The following is a 20,972-nucleotide window of genomic DNA, read 5'->3' on the forward strand; positions in this document are numbered from 1 at the left end:
AAAAACTACATACACATAACATAGTGAAACGTAACACACAGTGAAAAACTGCATAAACATAACATAGTATAATTGACTGTATACAGGTCTGGTTGTTAATGAAACAGTGACTGATTATACAGGTCTGGTTGTTGATGAAACAGTGATTGACTGTATACAGGTCTGGTTGTTGATGAAACAGTGATTGACTGTATACAGGTCTGGTTGTTGATGAAACAGTGACTGCACACAGGTCTGGTTGTTGATGAAACAGTGACTGACTGTACACAGGTCTGGTTGTTGATGAAACAGTGACTGACTGCACACAGGTCTGGTTGTTGATGAAACAGTGACTGACTGCACACAGGTCTGGTTGTTGATGAAACAGTGACTGACTGCACACAGGTCTGGTTGTTGATGAAACAGTGACTGACTGCACACAGGTCTGGTTGTTGATGAAACAGTGACTGACTGCACACAGGTCTGGTTGTTGATGAAACAGTGACTGACTGCACACAGGTCTGGTTGTTGATGAAACAGTGACTGACTGCACACAGGTCTGGTTGTTGATGAAACAGTGACTGACTGCACACAGGTCTGGTTGTTGATGAAACAGTGACTGACTGCACACAGGTCTGGTTGTTGATGAAACAGTGACTGACTGCACACAGGTCTGGTTGTTAATGAAACAGTGGTTGACTTACCCGCTGTATACAGGTCTGGTTGTTGATGAAACAGTGATTGGCTGCATACAGGTCTGGTTGTTAATGAAACAGTGGTTGACTTACCCGCTGTACACAGGTCTGGTTGTTGATGAAGCAGTGTTCACAGAGGGAGTTGTAGACGAGGTAGAGTGCCGAGGAGCTGACGATGTCCTTCGTGTTGAAGATCTGCACCTCGTAGCTGTCGACGCTCGGCAAGACACACGTCAGCTCATTGATGCTGACGAAGTTGGCTTCTTTTATGATGGGATCACCAGCTTTCACCAAGCCAGTTTCATTGATCTGTAATATTAATTCAGTCATGTAAAGCTTGAAGAAACTATGATATGTTATAACATAATACAACAGTTATATAATACATAGGATATGACGATGTTACATATATAGTACATGTAAGGATTGTCTGTTATTTCTTTTACGTTCATCGGTATGTGAACGAACAAAATCATCTGTAAACTGTGCGAAGCCGTTCTCACATAAGTTTGCGGATGATTTGTTTTTCATACCACGATGAACGTAAAATAAATAACAGACAATACTTATAATTAAATTTGAATAATACTTGCTAATAATAACACTAAAACTTCATAATTTATTTTTAATTATTTTTGGTCCATAAACAATAACGCTCAGTAAGACAACTTGCCCATATAAAATGAAGGTATCAGATATGACGTTCCCTCATGACGTCATTTTAACGTTCCTCGAGAAATGAACAAACTCCCATTGCTACGTCTGGACCAATGGGATGACGTTATGTTATAATGAATGTAACTAAAATTTTATTATATACAAATAGCGTGCAGTTAACAGTAGGCAGATTGGTGCTGATACAGTTGCCATGGACCTTGATAATTATATTAATACATAGGATATGATGATATCACACGTGTACATAAAACCACCATGTAGTTAACAGTAAGCATATTGGCGCTGATACAGTTGCCATGGACCATGATAATTATATTAATACATAGGATATGATGATATCACACGTGTACATACAACCACCATGTAGTTAACAGTCTGCAAACTGCTACTGATTGGATGGATGTAACCATTTTATACAGCAAACATAGTACATACAATAAACACCTACTAGAATTATGTGACCTCCTGTCTCCAGTTCTGGTCCCATGAGTATAAACACTTTGAGTAATACACCAGTGAGATTGTGTTATACGTCTACAGTGATGAGGGCGCACATCAGGGTATTTGTTTTTATAAAAGTTCAAGTGAGTTTGTTTTGTTTAACAATATCTCTAGAACACACTGATTAATTGGAAATCGACTACTAGATGTCAAAAAGTTGGTAAAACATTTTTTACATGTAGATATAGCAGGGGCCACAAAACAGGTGGGTCCATAGGGCCATGGACCCGACGTTTCCCTTATTGTGCTCAGAAGACTGGAAATGCCGTATTTGAACACATGAAATTAAAATTTGTTTTCAAGGAGCATGACAGGTTCGGGCCATTAGAGAAAACCTACTTTATTGTTCCATTAGCAGCAAGGTAGCTTTCATATACATTCACTTTAACACACAAGAACATTTGTGTTGTACTCACTTGCACCTTGGTGAAGACACACGACAGGCTGTTTGTGTTGATTGTATTGTTGTTGAACACCGTCACCACACTACACGAGTCTTTACGAAGATCACACAGTCCACTGTTACCAAGGTAGAACAGATTCGGTGATTCGTCGGTCCTCACAAAACAGTCAGACCCGCTAGCTTTAGGCCCACAGTCACAGGTACCTGCAACAGCAGATCTAAATATTACAATCTAGACACCTACAACACCCGATCAAAATATTACAATCTAGACACCTGCAACAACAGATCAAAATATTACAATCTAGACATCTGCAACAGCAGATCAAAATATTACAATCTAGAGATCTGCAACAACAGATCAAAATATTACAATCTAGACACCTGCAACAGCAAATGAACATATTACTTATCATCTAAACACCTGTAAGAAGTAGATAAAATAGTAATTATCAATACGTCACTGCGTAAACACGTAAAGTAAATATATTACTTATCATCTAGATAGTGTAAACACTAGATCAAAATATTACAAACATGAATGTATGAGATATACTTTAATTTACTTGATATTTGTAAAGTTGAGGTATGACATACATATTTAAGAAATAATTATCATATAATGTATTTAAGATACATCTAGAATATTCCTAGCTGATATTAACTATTTCTCATGAAGTACGAAATATATATTTAGTGATAATTAGATGTAATACTTGTACCATTTTTACAAGCCTTTGCAAAACCTCCACACTCCGCAACACACAGACTGTTTGTGATGGCATCGGGAAGCTTGGAAAATGTGTCACTGGGATCCGTTACCCAGAGTGTCAGGTTTCTATTCAGGTGTATCTGGCACTGCATTCTAACATTCTCCACTGCTGACTTGCCCCAGTTCATATCCTCAGTGATCTGAACACAGAAGTATTGATGTTATAACAAGGTTTGTTCTGAACACAGAAGCATTGATGTTATAACAAGGTTTGATCTGAACACAGAAGCATTGATGTTATAACAAGGTTTGATCTGAACACAGAAGCATTGATGTTATAACAAGGTTTGATCTGAACACAGAAGTACTGATGTTATAACAAAGTTTGATCTGAACACAGAAGTATTGATGTTATAATAAAGTTAGATCTGAACACAGAAGTATTGATGTTACAACAAGGTTTGATCTGAACACAGAAATATTGATGTTACAACAAGGTTTGATCTGAACACAGAAGTATTGATGTTACAACAAAGTTTGATCTAAATACAGAAACATTGATACTAAGTTATAACAAGGTTTGATTTGAACACAGAAACATTGAAACGTTACAACACTGAAGCACTGATAAGTTACATCAAATATTGATCTGAACACATAAGCATTGATAATAAGTTACAACAAGATATGATCTGAACGCAGAAGCATTGATAAGTTACAGCAAGGTTTGATCTGAACACAGAAGAATTGATAAGTTACAACAAGACTCAAAAGGCAATTACAAATGCAAAAGAAATATTTACAATCTGCAGAAAAGATATAGTGCCTATTTCAAGTTGTTGTCTTTCTAATATGATTTTTTATGCCAATAAATAATGTGTGGAAATTATATTTTCACGAATTAGAAAGCAATGACTGAAAATATATTTTTCACACATCGTGAGTTGAGATAAAAGTAGTATTAAAAAAATTATATGATTAATTATTTTCATATTTTTGACAAATAACACTACTAGAAAAAGATAAAAAAAAAAAACCTCAAGATTGGTTTAAACAATATTTATTGCCATTAAAAAATTTAGTTTTATAGAGATTGGACAGTAGGCGTTATCCTTTATATTAAGACCTCTCTCAAGATTGTACAATAGACATATATTACAATCAATAAAATAAAACATAATGATGATAATGTTCCATATTTACTAAAGGGGATGAAAATATGATTTTATCATAGAGTATTTAGAACCATGTTAAATGGTTGAAATACAATTATGTAAGATGGTGAATGGTTAATTAATCTCAAAATGTGTGCTATGTATAATGCAATTCTGGACAGATTTCAATATAGCACTATTTTTTTGTACACTAAGGTTTGGATCACCAAATAGTAAAATGTTGCAATTACTAGTGTGATAATCTGACAAATGGGTATTACGAATTCCATTGAATAAAATAAAAACGTGTAAGATGTGTTCAGTGTCTTCCACTGGGTGTCTGCAGGTACAAGATGCAGTGTGACTTACGTATCGTATACATGTATATGCATTTATAACCGCATTTACAGCAAACAAAGTACAGAGGAGACATAATGCCATTCATAGTAAATGTGGCTTAAAGTCATGTCATATGGAATTTCAATGTAGCACAACTCGGGCATCTGTTTGTTGGAAATGATATCAGCATGTAAGTGTTTTATATATTACATGAAATGAAAGCATTTTTTTTTGTTAATTGTTGTTTGTTTGTTATCGTTCGTGACGAATATTTAAATAGAGACAACTCTTGATATAATTACTTGTTCAAAATTCCAGTCTGTGCCCTTTTTTTAGACATGGTCAGACATTATTATCGTTATTATTATCGTTATTTTTATTGTTATTATTACTTCATAAAATGCTGTCATTGCGTAAAATGGGACGTCATTACTTAAAACAGGTCATGGAAAAGACGTTAGAAACTGATTTGTGGGTATTTTTAACTAAATAAATTGTGTTGTTTGTAATTATAATTTTTTATTTTATTTTTGTGTGAATATATCAATGTATAACAGTAAAAAAAATAGTATAAAATTGTATAGTCTAGCAACGCTATTTTGTACAAAATGTGACTATTATATATTAATATATTCACACAAAATTACACACAATTCTTATATAATACATGACCTAACTACAACAATACAAATATTGGCGTTTGTCTGATGAATATTATTATTATTATTATTATTATTATTATATGTGAGCTAACTACAACAGTAGGGTTGGGCGAAGTGTGACATTTGTTTGGAGGAGTGTTGTTTCTATGGCCAGTTTATCTGTAGAATCTAAATCTGAAGGAATGTTGTACCTATCTTGACGTTTATATCGGTTAATGGCAAACATTAAAAATAGTGGCCAAAAAGTAAATTTGTTCACACATTATGTGTATTTTCAATACACTATGGCTTATAATACAGGAGTTCTTACGTTTTCATAATGCTGATTTCAAATATGATACAGAACATTGATATAAAGCATGGATATCAAAATGTGTTGTTACTGTGACCTATGATTAAAGTGGCAGACTTGTTTTTAAATACTAAGGCATATTTTTCACTATGAGAGTCGTCTTTGGTAGCTGAAGTATTGCTTAGATTATCCATTTCCGTATATCCAAAGTGTTTCTGGTCATCCTGGTGTTTCTAATACAACAAAATGCATTTTTTTTCATATTAAAAGTATTGGTTATAGAGACGAAATTTAGTATGTTGTTAATGACATTTCCCTGTTTCGGTGTAACAGACTCTTGTAACTTTACCCAAATGTGTTAAGGTTTGTAGATAACTAAACTTAGTGTCAATTGTTTACGGGTTGAAACTAGGGTCTGCGACTTTAATGAATTTATTTATAGAATCACATTAATATTGACCGATATTATGTTGTATCCATTCTTCCAGGTCCAATATAGATCCTAGATGTACAGACTGGCTGAAGTTCTCTTTGTTTCTATCCTATATTTGTTATACAGTAAACTGATAATAAAAGTAAAAGGAAAACATGAGGACATTTAGGCTGGAATGACGTAAGAATGTATATTAAAAGTCAATACCAAACTACAAAATTAGGCTGTGAGGGAATGGCAAGAAAGATACACATATGCAAGAAACCAAATAAAAGAAAGAAAGCTCTAATTTTAGATACTTCAAATAATGTTTATAGTGAATGAATAAATACAACAATATATCCCTTTATTGATCTAAGGGTTTTGATCAAAAGATGAAGAAAGGCTATGAAGAGAAATATAATAAAACAGAAAAATGGTAAGGACATTTAATGATAGCATGGACATGAATGTCTACGATAAAAGAAGAAACACGAATACTATCGAAGAGAGCTGGGGCATGATGTTTTGTTTAAAATGAGAGATGGAAGCTACCCTGCAATACGTAACGTAGGCCATCGGTATCAATCTCTTGGGTGAAAAGAAAGAAGCATAAGAAGAAAATAAAGAATCAGTGTGGAATAAAGCAATCAAACAAATGAGACTTATAGGCACCAAATTATAAATAGAAGAACCTAGAGATTTAGATCCAGACGTAGATAGTATGGCCTCAACTTCAGTCAAAAGTCATATTGCTTTCCCAATGCGGACAAGAAACAAATCCATTTATAACCATCTCATTGATATGATAATGAGTTGAATTATATCTTCTGTTGTTACTATCAGGACAAGATAGAACAATAGTACCCAGTGTCTTTTATATTGTAGAATGTATTTTAGAGATTTAGCTTGTCTACATTTGTTTTATCTACTCAATAAACATATTTTTTAGCTGTTAGATTATTACCAGTACCTACAGTTATATATAAATTATGTCCTTTGGTTGGTTTCTTACATACGTATATTTTCTTCACATGAAAATACTCCCATTAGATTGTAAGGCTTTAAATTCTCATTCCTTTTTTATACAATGTCCCATCCTGAAATCTTTTTCACGTTCTTTCTTTGATTTTCTATATTCATTTACTCAGTAATTAATACAACAGAAACAGGACATTGGATGGCATATCTGGGAACTGCTACCAATCTGTACATATGGGATCTGGCACATGGACGACATACTAGTCAAAATTAATGTGATTTTGTAATTTGCCAGTAAATATCAATATATATGCACCAGATCACATTTTGGACATCATATTTGATATTAGCACCCTGAAAAACATAACGAATCATATATTACAACCCATAATATATTAAACATAAACCTAACATTATGAAATTGGCATTTCTCGCAACCATTTTGAATTTTTGCCATTAACGGATATCAAACGTACTACTGGGTCAGAAAATCCACTGGATTTGGATTCTATGGACAAAATGGCCACAGACACAACTCTACAAACTCAACTTTTCAGAAAAAAGTTCAAGTTTGCCCAACCCTAACAACAGTACAAACCTTGACGTTCTCAACATGAATATCATTATCATCATCATCATCATCATCATCATTATTACATGCATTATAATACGTTAGCGAACTAGAACTGTACAAACCTTGACGTCCTGGACACAGGACTCGATAGCGTTCGTCAGATGAATGTCAGGCACATCCTTGCACACTTTATATGCCAAGCTTCCCTCAACTGTCAGACTACACAAGCCTCTACTCAGAATCTCACTGGTTCCACTGGTCGTTGGCCAACCATATTCCTGAAGATGAATAGATACAAATTAAACAAAATTAAAAATGAAAGACACCAAAAACTCTAAATAATCTCAACTTAAAAACGTGTGTGTGTCGTGTGTGTGTCGTGTGTGTATGTGTATGTGTGCGTGCGTGCGTGCGTGCGTGCGTGCGTGCGTGCGTGTGTTAACAAAATGTTACATGGGGGATAGGGTATAAAAAAGCCACGTTTTGCTTTAAGTAATTGTTGAATGGCCCCTATACACCTGTGATGGCATGCACACATGAATCAATGAATCACAGTGATGATATTAGGTGGGGGGTTTTACAGTGAGCATATCCTCCCCCAGCAGTAGCAGCATATAGTCATAAAGTCCCATTGTTTTCATTCAAATGTTAATATGTATGGGTCTTTTTTAACAAAAAGATGAAAAAGCTTATACAACTTTAAAATATCATTTTAGTCAGTGATATATCATATTGTGAAATGGCTTCAGAATGTTTTCAGGAGTCCTTGGATGATAAAATTCTGATCAAGCAACTTCTCTACCAGAATGAAATGTTGTTAATAATAGGATATGATGAGCATGCCCTAAAGTATCTTAAACGTTGGGAAATGTAGATACCAATATCTGGAACAGTAGGAATATTGCTCAACAGAATGAAAAATTTACTTTTGGAATGGTGAATTCGTCCCTTTAATCATACAGTTTTGTATGAAGATCCTGTGGTATGTGCTATCCTGTCTGTGGGATGTGCATATAAACGATCCCTTGCTATTATTGAATGAAATAATACATAAACTACAGACTTTGATTGATAATTATGTTTAAAAGGACAAAGTTGTGTAACAGATTGAACAGTATTCAATGTTCTGGTCGTCACAGGAGTAAGACAATGAGACGGATATCCAAACACTTACCCGTGGTTCTCTGTTGATGTCGTACTCAAACCTGGGGTGGGAGAAACTCACCAGGCTATTTCTCTTACACTTTATTGCAATAAGAGAACTTGTGACCAGTCTATCAGTGATTTCACTTCCTGAAATTCAACAAACATTAATTTTGTTGTTATACTATCATAGTTTGAACAAATAGTCTCAAAACCCTAGAATACTACTTCTATCCTATTACATTTATTCAAATGTATAATTTATAATATTGAAATATTGAATTACACCACGTAAGATTATTTAAACCGACTTCTAGTATCTGTCATTAAACCGTTGTGTTATGCCAATGACATGCTTCCATACTGTGCACTGCAAGAAGGCTATAGTAAAAAGAGGTATTATGTGTTATGTATCAAACTTTATTACTACATATGTTTGGTATTAATATTGTCACACTAAAAGCATCACAATCCTAGATGTATGAAGTGTTTATTTTCAAGCTTATGACAATATTGTGATTGATTACAAGACGTTTTGGTTCCGTTGGACCAAATCAATTCCTATTATCAATATTGGTAACATTTTCTACTAAATCGATGTACATGTAAGCAGTATCTTACATTTAATCTACCTGCACAAAAATGGAGGAGTGGCTTTGTAGCATAAAGGTTATCAACTTTCTCTTGCTGAAGACGATTCGGGAATTCTGGTCAGCAAGACTAACAGAATTCCCCATTCTTACCTTTACAGGAAAAGAGTAACTTACATCATGAATCTGTTATTTCCTATATTATCACACAGTGTAAAAAATCTGTATGTATGAAATGTTTATTTTTAATCTGATATTATTTGTATTATTACTACAATGCTACAAATCTGTATGTATGAAATGTTTATTTTTAATCTGTTATTATTTGTATTATTACTACAATGCTACAAATCTGTGTATGTATGAAATGTTTATTTTTAATCTCTTATTCTTTATACACAGTGAGACAAATATGTGTGCGTGGAATGTTTATTTTTAATCTGTATTTCTCTGTATTACTACAGTGCTACAAATATGTATGTATGAAATGTTTATTTTTAATCTGTATTTCTCTGTATTACTACAATACTACAAATCTACATGTATGAAATGTTTATTTTTAATCTGTATTTCTCTGTATTACTACAATACTACAAATCTACATGTATGAAATGTTTATTTTTAATCTGTATTTCTCTGTATTACTAGTGCTACAAATCTATATGTATGAAATGTTTATTTTTAATCTGTATTTCTCTGTATTACTACAATACTACAAATCTACATGTATGAAATGTTTATTATTAATCCGTTATTCTTTATACACAGTGAGACAAATCTATATGTATGAAATGTTTATTTTTAATTTGTATTTCTCTGTATTACTACAATACTACAAATCTACATGTATGAAATGTTTATTTTTAATCTGTTATTCTCTATATACAGTGCTACAAATCTGTATGTTTGAAATGTTTATTTTTAATCTGTATTTCTGTGTATTACTACAATGCTACAAATCTGTATATGTATGAAATGTTTATTTTTAATCTGTCATTCTCTACAGACAGTGCTAAATATCTGTATGTATAAAACGTTTATTTTTAATCTGTATTTCTGTGTATTACTACAAATCTGTATGTATGAAATGTTTATTTTAATATGTTATTTCTCTGTATTATTTCAGTGCTACAAATCAACAGTAGCCAGTGTACAGCGTGTCATCGGTTACTCTGTAAGAAGAACAAGTTACTACAAATCTCTATACACAGTGTGACAAATATGAAATGTTTATTTTTAATCTGTTATTCTCTATATACAGTCAGACAAATCTGTATGTATGAAATGTTTATTTTTAATCTGTTATTCTCTTATTAATATACAGTGCCACAAATCAGTATGCACGAAATGTTTATTTTTGATCTGTTATTCTCTATATTATTACACAGTGTGACAATTCTATGCGAAATGTTTATTCTTAATCTGGTATTATTGCTCAGTGCAACATATCTGTATGCATGAAATGTTTATTTTTAATCTGTTATTCTTTATACACAGTGAGACAAATCTGTATGTGTGAAATGTTTATTTTTAATTTGTATTTCTCTGTATTACTACAATACTACAAATCTACATGTATGAAATGTTTATTATTAATCTGTTATTCTTTATACACAGTGAGACAAATCTGTATGTGTGAAATGTTTATTTTTAATTTGTATTTCTCTGTATTACTACAATACTAGAAATCTACATGTATGAAATGTTTATTATTAATCTGTTATTCTCTATAGACAGTGCTTCAAATCTGTATGTATGAAATGTTTACTTTTAATTTGTATTTCTCTGTATTACTACAATACTACAAATCTACATGTATGAAATGTTTATTTTTAATCTGTTATTCTCTGTATTATTACAAAGTGCGACAAATCTGTATGTATCCAATGGTTTTTTTAATCTGTTATTCTCTGTATTATTACACAGTGTGACAAATGTTTGTTTTAATCTGTTATTCTCTGTATTATTACACAGTGTGACAAATCTGTATGTATGAAATGTTTATTTTTAATCTGTTATTCTTTATACACAGTGAGACAAATCTGTATGTGTGAAATGTTTATTTTTAATTTGTATTTCTCTGTATTACTACAATACTACAAATCTACATGTATGAAATGTTTATTATTAATCTGTTATTCTTTATACACAGTGAGACAAATCTGTATGTGTGAAATGTTTATTTTTAATTTGTATTTCTCTGTATTACTACAATACTAGAAATCTACATGTATGAAATGTTTATTATTAATCTGTTATTCTTTATACACAGTGAGACAAATCTGTACGTGTGAAATGTTTATTTTTAATTTGTATTTCTCTGTATTACTACAATACTACAAATCTACATGTATGAAATGTTTATTTTTAATCTGTTATTCTCTATAGACAGTGCTTCAAATCTGTATGTATGAAATGTTTATTTTAATCTGTTATTCTCTGTATTATTACAAACGCGACAAATCTGTATGTATCCAATGTTTTTTTTAATCTGTTATTCTCTGTATTATTACACAGTGTGACAAATGTTTGTTTTAATCTGTTATTCTCTGTATTATTACAGTGTGACAAATGTTTGTTTTAATCTGTTATTCTCTTTATTATTACACAGTGTGACAAATCTGTATGTATGAAATGTTTATTTTTAAGCTCACCTATTGTGTCGATGTCACACATTGAGAGGTGTCGTCCTTCTGCACACGTGTCACGACCACCACTCTGACACAAACAATACGTCAACTGTCGATCATCACTTGTACTGTCTTCCGAACAGTATCCCGTGTACAGCGTGTCATCGGTTACTCTGTAAGAAGAACAAGTTACAAGTGAACTGTACGTTCACAACAGTATCCAGTGTACAGCGTATCATCAGTTATTCTGTAAGAAGAACAAGTTACAAGTGAACTGTACGTTCACAACAGTAGCCAGTGAACAGTGTATCATCGGTTACTCTGTAAGAAGAACAAGTTACAAGTGAACTGTACGTTCACAACAGTATCCAGTGTACAGCGTATCATCAGTTACTCTGTAAGAAGAACAAGTTACAAGTGAACTGTACGTTCACAACAGTAGCCAGTGAACAGTGTATCATCGGTTACTCTGTAAGAAGAACAAGTTACAAGTTAACTGTACGTTCACAACAGTAGCCAGTGTACAGTGTATCATCTGTTACTCTGTAAGAAGAACAAGTTACAAGTGAACTGTACGTTCACAACAGTAGCCAGTGAAAAGTGTATCGTCGGTTACTCTGTAAGAAGAACAAGTTACAAGTGAACTGTACGTTCACAACAGTATCCAGTGTACAGCGTATCATCAGTTACTCTGTAAGAAGAACAAGTTACAAGTGAACTGTACGTTCACAACAGTAGCCAGTGAAAAGTGTATCGTCGGTTACTCTGTAAGAAGAACAAGTTACAAGTGAACTGTACGTTCACAACAGTAGCCAGTGAACAGTGTATCATCGGTTACTCTGTAAGAAGAACAAGTTACAAGTGAACTGTACGTTCACAACAGTAGCCAGTGTACAGTGTATTAGTGTAATTCAAATGGTAAAGTTGAAAAATTCAGTTACACAGTTTGTTCACAGAATGAACCGATTGGTGTGCATGGTGTGGTGATGGTCACGCCCCCTCGGAACTGAAAGTCTGAGTTGTTAATTAGTACTATAGTATTAAGTTACCTCCAGCTCTTGGAGAAGTTGTTTGGTTGGTTGGCAAAACCAGTGTTAGCAATGCCTGCAGGGTATTCATATAATGTTCCATCAGACTGTATAAAGTCGTTCTTCTGGTCACCGTCAAAATTACCACAAAGACCTAAAAAAAAAAAAAAAAATTAAAACTGAATGATTTGTTTAATTATTCAAAACTTAGTAATAAAATAATTTACATTTACAAAATTCACGTTTTACAAAATGTGCAGTTAAATTCTTCCATACTGTTTCTATAAGTTATGTAATACCATTTATACTGCATTCACGTGTCATAATGCAAACACTGGAAATGTATTGCATATAAACATGGTTATTTTCCATCATTAAACAGATGTTTTAGATTTTCTTCATGTTTTTTAAAATACATTAACATATTTAAATGTTTAGGTAAAATGTTACAGTACAAAATTGCATTTAGTATTTGACTACAAATTACTATTATATATATTAATATGAAATATATGACAATACATTAACTGAAAAGAACACATTAATGCTAAAACGTCTTAAAGAATGCTTTACTAGAATCCAGTTTAGTATTGGGATATTTATTAACATTAGAGCATATTTTAAATTACTAGTAATCTAGCGTATTATATATATAAAAGGCAAAGTAGATCAGTGAACAATTTCCTAGTTGTTATATTAAAGTACTTTGATGCTCGTCTGTGTTTCTGAATTACTGCAGAACTGAGATGAACTTAAATGTTTGTCTGTGTTTTTGAATTACATCACAAATGAGATGTACATAGTACCCGAATTCAAATATAATTTCCATGTCCAACATTAACATTTGAATATTTTCTAAAATTTCCAAACTTCTCTAAAGTCTCCCCCCCCCCCCCCAAATTCCTATAAATTCACAATATTCACAGTAGAAATGTTTAGAAAATCCCTAGAATTGTACAACCCCAAACAACATATGTAATCTTACACTAACATGTATACTATATTTATATACATATACCTTGTTATACTATATTTAGATACATATACCGTGTTATACTATATTTATATACATATACCTTGTTATACTATATTTATATACATATACCGTGTTATACTATATTTATATACATATACCGTGTTATACTATATTTATATACATATACCTTGTTATACTATATTTATATACATATACCGTGTTATACTATATTTATATACATATACCGTGTTATACTATATTTATATACATATACCTTGTTATACTATATTTATATACATATACCTTCTGTCTGGTTATAATCAGAGGTTGATGGGGCGATCCAGACATTGAGGAAGTCGTATCCACGAATGACACTTCTACTGACATACACAATCAAGCCAGATGGAAAGATTATCTGAAATATATAGAAACAAGAATGACACATATGTTGGCATACACCATCAAGCCAGATGGAAAGATTATCTGAAATATACAGTGATATGAATGACACTTCTGCTGACATACACCATCAAGCCAGATGGAGATAGCTCAACTGACAGCAAGCGTGAAGCATGGCCCTGTCAAGTAGTCCCATACCAAAATGGAAATACTTCGGTCTCATCATCCATATTTGTAATGTCAAAAACGTCTTTGTCTCTGTGTTAAATGTTTGTGGCGAGGTTTCTTGTTTTGTAAAAAAAAATTGATGATGAAAAGTGAACGACCAACTGACACATACCTGGTACTCTGTTCCCTCGAACTGGCTGAAGACACGAAAGCCAGGGGTTAAAACCCCATTACGGAACAGTTTGACGGTGATGGGGTAAAAGCCTTGTGTGTTGACGGCGCTCGGTCCACACTTGTCGATAATAACTACATCGTCACCAGCACGGGCAGCAACGGCACAGTTACAGGAAGCACGACCAGAACAACTTCGATAAAATGTGCGAATCTGAGAAGAAAACATTCAGCAGAATTAAATGCTTCACCTATCATAAAAAGTTTCGGTGCAATGTGATGAACATCCATAAATGTTACTACAAACCAAGTTTCACTGACCTAAGACTTGTAGTTTGTGAGAAACTGATCTAACCGCGAAACGTCAACACAACAGTTGACGCCACCCACATCGGAAAAGAAATACTTGTATCTCACTTTTTTACTTTGTGAAGTGGAGACAAAAAGATAAAATGTACATTCATACAAAAAATTTAATAAAATAAAGGTGGGAATTAGCCATTTACTAAACCCATAAAGAATCGAAGAGTCCAGGCGCAAAAACTGATAAATGGCATTTATCCAAAAACCGACTTCTACTATCATTACTCAGTTCAAGGCGTTATCTGTTTTGAAATTCTCTACTTTATTTACTTTACTTATTTCAACTTAAGATCGCCCAACTGTGAAAACAAAAATATATCTTGTTATAGGTAAAGAAACCTCCTTAGTATTGCGTAAATAAGTTTGTAAAAAGGTCAAGACCAAGGTATAATGACTGATTAAACTTTGCGAGCTTTGATTAAACTAGCTTAATGTACTAAGTTAAAATAGTGTAATAGGAAAGATAAACATATTAGCTCATCAAGACCAGACCTACCTCATAGGGCAGTATTTTGTGGCGATACATGATGAATTCTCCTTCAAAATAGTTGTGGTAATACCTGCAAGAAAAAGAAAACATTAGTTTTTACCAAACTGGTATATAGCACATAGACGTGGCAGGTATCTGCTGGACGTGTATGCGTTTGAAAATAGCCGAATATGACTCACCAGGTCCTGTGTTTGTCAGAAAAAAACTACATATTAAGTCAGTGGAGTATGAGATAAGTTAATAAGAGTGAAGAGCACGTTAATGTGTAATTATCTGTGATACAATTGTAATGAAATTTACTTTTCGGGTCCCAACCAATTAACGTGCTCTTCACTCTTATTAACTTATCTCATACTTCACTGACATCATATTTAGTTTTAAAGTAAATAGAGCGTTCAATGCATGTGTGAGTGATTGTGTAAATGCGTAATTATCTGTGATACAATCACTGACACATGTATTGAACGCTCTATGAAACTACACATGAAGTCAGTGAAGTATGAGATAAGTTAATAAGAGTAAAAAGCACGTTAATGTGTAATTACCTGTGATACAATCACTCACACATGCATTGAACGCTCTATTTACTTTGAAACTAAATATGAAGTCAGTGAAGTATGAGATAAGTTAATAAGAGCACGTTAATGGGTAATTATCTGTGATACAATCACTCACAAACTAAATATGAAGTCAGTGAAGTATGAGATAAGTCAATAAGAGCACGTTAATGGGTGATTATCTGTGATACAATCACTCACAAACTAAATATGAAGTCAGTGAAATATGAGATAAGTTAATAAGAGCACGTTAATGTGTAATTATCTGTGATACAATCACTCACAAATTAAATATGAAGTCAGTGAAGTATGAGATAAGTTAATAAGAGCACGTTAATGGGTAATTACCTGTGATACTATCTCTCACACATGTATTGAACGCTCTATTTACTTTAAAACTAAATATGAGATAAGTTAATAAGAGCACGTTAATGTGTAATTATCTGTGATACAATCACTCACAAACTAAATATGAAGTCAGTGAAGTATGAGATAAGTTAATAAGAGCACGTTAATGGGTAATTATCTGTGATACAATCACTCACAAACTAAATATAAAGTCAGTGAAGTATGAGATAAGTTAATAAGAGCACGTTAATGTGTAATTATCTGTGATACAATCACTCACAAATTAAATATGAAGTCAGTGAAGTATGAGATAAGTTAATAAGAGCACGTTAATGGGTAATTATCTGTGATACAATCACTCACAAACTAAATATGAAGTCAGTGAAGTATGAGATAAGTCAATAAGAGCACGTTAATGGGTGATTATCTGTGATACAATCACTCACAAACTAAATATGAAGTCAGTGAAGTATGAGATAAGTTAATAAGAGTGAAGAGCACATTAATGTGTAATTACCTGTGATACTATCACTCACACATGTATTGAACGCTCTATTTACTTTAAAACTAAATATGAAGTCAGTGAAGTATGAGATAAGTTAATAAGAGTGAAGAGCACGTTAATGTGTAATTATCTGTGATACAATCACTCACAAACTAAATATGAAGTCAGTGAAGTATGAGATAAGTTAATAAGAGCACGTTAATGTGTAATTATCTGTGATACAATCACTCACAAATTAAATATGAAGTCAGTGAAGTATGAGATAAGTTAATAAGAGCACGTTAATGGGTAATTATCTGTGATACAATCACTCACAAACAAAATATGAAGTCAGTGAAGTATGAGATAAGTCAATAAGAGCACGTTAATGGGTGATTATCTGTGATACAATCACTCACAAACTAAATATGAAGTCAGTGAAGTATGAGATAAGTTAATAAGAGTGAAGAGCACATTAATGTGTAATTACCTGTGATACTATCTCTCACACATGTATTGAACGCTCTATTTACTTTAAAACTAAATATGAAGTCAGTGAAGTATGAGATAAGTTAATAAGAGTGAAGAGCACGTTAATGTGTAATTATCTGTGATACAATCACTCACAAACTAAATATGATGTCCGTGAAGTATGAGATAAGTTAATAAGAGCACGTTAATGTGTAATTATCTGTGATACAATCACTCACAAACTAAATATGAAGTCAGTGAAGTATGAGATAAGTCAATAAGAGCACGTTAATGGGTGATTATCTGTGATACAATCACTCACAAACTAAATATGAAGTCAGTGAAGTATGAGATAAGTTAATAAGAGGGAAGAGCACATTAATGTGTAATTACCTGTGATACAATCACTCACACATGTATTGAACGCTCTATTTACTTTGAAACTAAATATGAAGTCAGTGAAGTATAAGATAAGTTAATTAGAGTGAAGAGCACATTAATGTGTAATTACCTGTGATACAATCACTCACACATGTATTGAACGCTCTATTTACTTTGAAACTAAATATGAAGTCATTGAAGTATGAGATAATTTAATAAGAGTGAAGAGCACGTTAATGGATAATTATCTGTGATACAATCACTCACACGTGTAGTGAAAGCTCTATTTACTTTGAATCTAAATGCAGTCAACCTTTTAAAATTCACATAACTATCCCAACTACTATAGACTAACGGTCACAAATAATTTGTGAAGTATAGTGAAAAATGTCATATTTACACAGAGAAGGACCAACAGTGACATTGATGATAATCAGGGTTACACGCCATCAAACGTTATCATGTGTGAGTCAATGACTGACACAATCATACTTACACACCATCTAACGTTGTCATGTGTGGGTCATTGACTGATATACAATCATACTTACACGCCATCAAACGTTGTCATGTGTGAGTCATTGATTGACATACAATCATACTTACACACCATCAAACGTTGTCATGTGTGAGTCATTGACTGACATACAAACATACTTACACACCATCAAATATTGTCATGTGTGGGTCATTGACGAGACATACAATCATACTTACACACCATCAAACGTTGTCATGTGTGGGTCATTGACTGACATACAACCATACTTACACGCCATCAAACGTTGTCATGTGTAAGTCATTGACTGACATACACCATACTTATACACCATCAACCGTTGTCATGTGTGAGTCACTGACTGACACAATCATACTTAGACACCATCAAACGTTGTCATGTGTGAGTCATTGACGAGACATACAATCATATTTACACGCCATCAAACGTTGGCACGTGTGGGTCAATGACTGACACAATCATACTTACACACCATCAAACGTTGTCATGTGTGGGTCAATGACTGACACAATCATACTTACACACCATCAAACGTTGTCATGTGTGAGTCATTAACTGACACAATCATACTTACACACTATCAAACGTTGTCATGTGTGGGTCATTGACTGACACAATCATACTTACACACCATGTAACGTTGTCATGTGTGGGTCAATGACTGACACAATCATACTTACACGCCACCAAACGTTGTCATGTGAGGGTCAATGACTGACACACAATCATACTTACACGCCATCAAACGTTGTCATGTAAGGGTCAATGACTGACACACAATCATACTTACACGCCATCAAACGTCATGTGAGGGTCAATAACCGACACACAATCATACTTACACGCCATCAAACGTTGTATGTGAGTGTCAATAACCAACACACAATCATACTTACACGCCATCAAACGTCATGCGAGGGTCAATGACTGACACAATCATACTTACACGCCATCAAACGTTGTCAAACGTTGTCATGTGAGGGTCAATAACCGACACACAATCATACTTATACGCCATCAAACGTCATGTGAGGGTTAATGACCGACACACAATCATACTTACACGACATCAAACGTTGTCATGTGTGGGTCAATGACTGACATACAATCATACTTACACGCCATCAAACGTTGTCATGTGAGGGTCATTGACTGACATACAAATGGATGGTGTATCAACATTCACAATGGTCACCTAAAAACAAAACAAACGTTTTAATAGCCTACAAGCATGCATGAAAACATTATATAAAATACAATTTCCACAAATCTATATCTTTCAGTTATCACTGCAAGAGTACCGATAAACTATTACTGTATATTAACAAGTACACCCAATTTAAGTAGAATTACATTTTTCAAGATGGATACCAATACACAATATACTGTAAGAGTAACTTATGCGATTGCAATCTGGAGGAGGTAGTACTGCATACAGCAATAAACACTCACGAAACAGACACACAATAACACCAATAGTCATAGTTTTTACTCACAGCATTATTTACATCTATATATTTATGTTTTAAAAAGTGCCATGTTCTTTATATAGTTCATATAGAGACAAATAATGATCTTTATGTTTATGCATTTAGATGATAAAATGGGTTGTAAAGAGTAGTGAACATTTTCTTTTCAAACGTTTTGTTACAGACAGCTGCTAATGAATTTGTATTTGATTGACAGCTACTGTTTAATGCCTGAGAATATAACTGTGTAGCAAAGTCTGAAACGTACATAATGAACTACACAATACTAAACACAAAATGTTCCCAAAATTGCATGAAATGATAATCATTTATTATAAAACGTGCCTCAGATTTCAGGATTTCAACAGTTTTCTGTACTGCAACGTCGACCAGATATTCCTTAGCTAGAGTGATCTCCGTTGTGTGGTCGGTGTCGTACTTGTTGTCAATGTTGGCCCTGAGGTTGATGTTGAAGCGCGACGTCCATGTGTCTGACGTGACGGTTATCTTACACAGCTTGTTCTCCCGGCCGTCTTGCGTGATACGGACAGACACCTGCTCGATAACGTCTCCGTTCGGACAGTGAATCGGATCAGTACTGTTCCCTATCTCCACCACCACTTGGATCTCACAACTGTCGGGACTAGTGAGACCGATATCGCGACACAGCACATACGGGGGAGCCGTGGCATATATTGGCATGGTAACACCACCCTCACCTTCTCTCAGCAGTAACTTGTCAGCACTATTCACGTTTTCTAACTGCAAGACAAACATAATAATCTGGTTTAGATGCAAAAGAAAATAGCTAACAAACTAGCTAAGAGTAACCAACAACTTACTAAGATAAAAGTGGTGTACCTTCAGCTATGAGCATACGGTAGATAGAACATTATAAAAACAGTGTACCTTCAGCTATGAACATACGTTAGATAGAACACCACGAAAAACAGTGTTCCTTCAGCTATGAACATACGGTAGATAGGACACCAGGATAAACAGTGTACCTTCAGCTATGAACATACGGTAGATAGAACACCACAATAAACAGTGTACCTTCAGCTATGAAAATACGGTAGATAGAATACAAAAACAGTGTACTTTCAGCTATAAACATACGGTAGATATAACACCACAATAAACAGGATACCTTCAGCTATGAAAATACGGTAGATAGAACACACAAAAAACAGTGTACCTTCAGCTATGAGCATACGGTAGATAGAACACCACGATAAACAGTGTACCTTCAGCTATGAACATACGGTAGATAGAACACCACAATAAACAATGTACCTTCAGCTATAAACATACAGTATCTAGAACACCACGATAAACAGTGTACCTTCAGCTATAAACATACGGTAGATAGAACACCACAATAAACAGGGTACCTTCAGCT

General features: G+C 33.6%; 1 protein-coding gene across 2 annotated transcripts in view; it reads right to left on the bottom strand.

Moving 5' to 3' along the window:
• The window catches only part of LOC121382945, a 211,391-nt gene that overhangs the window by 117,692 nt on the left and 72,727 nt on the right, over nt 1–20,972 (bottom strand). For both annotated transcript variants that reach the window (XM_041512633.1, XM_041512632.1), the window contains 12 exons: nt 19,916–20,332; nt 19,220–19,296; nt 15,347–15,410; nt 14,489–14,701; nt 14,053–14,164; nt 12,795–12,927; nt 11,770–11,918; nt 8,557–8,675; nt 7,505–7,660; nt 2,979–3,168; nt 2,270–2,460; nt 768–983 (listed from right to left, as the gene is read on the bottom strand). In XM_041512633.1, coding sequence (XP_041368567.1) covers nt 768–983; nt 2,270–2,460; nt 2,979–3,168; nt 7,505–7,660; nt 8,557–8,675; nt 11,770–11,918; nt 12,795–12,927; nt 14,053–14,164; nt 14,489–14,701; nt 15,347–15,410; nt 19,220–19,296; nt 19,916–20,332 — 2,037 coding nt within the window. The remainder of the gene's footprint in view (nt 1–767; nt 984–2,269; nt 2,461–2,978; nt 3,169–7,504; nt 7,661–8,556; nt 8,676–11,769; nt 11,919–12,794; nt 12,928–14,052; nt 14,165–14,488; nt 14,702–15,346; nt 15,411–19,219; nt 19,297–19,915; nt 20,333–20,972) is intronic.

The sequence above is a fragment of the Gigantopelta aegis genome, chromosome 10, assembly GCF_016097555.1.
Source record: "Gigantopelta aegis isolate Gae_Host chromosome 10, Gae_host_genome, whole genome shotgun sequence".
NCBI classification, from domain to species: Eukaryota; Metazoa; Mollusca; class Gastropoda; order Neomphalida; family Peltospiridae; genus Gigantopelta; species Gigantopelta aegis.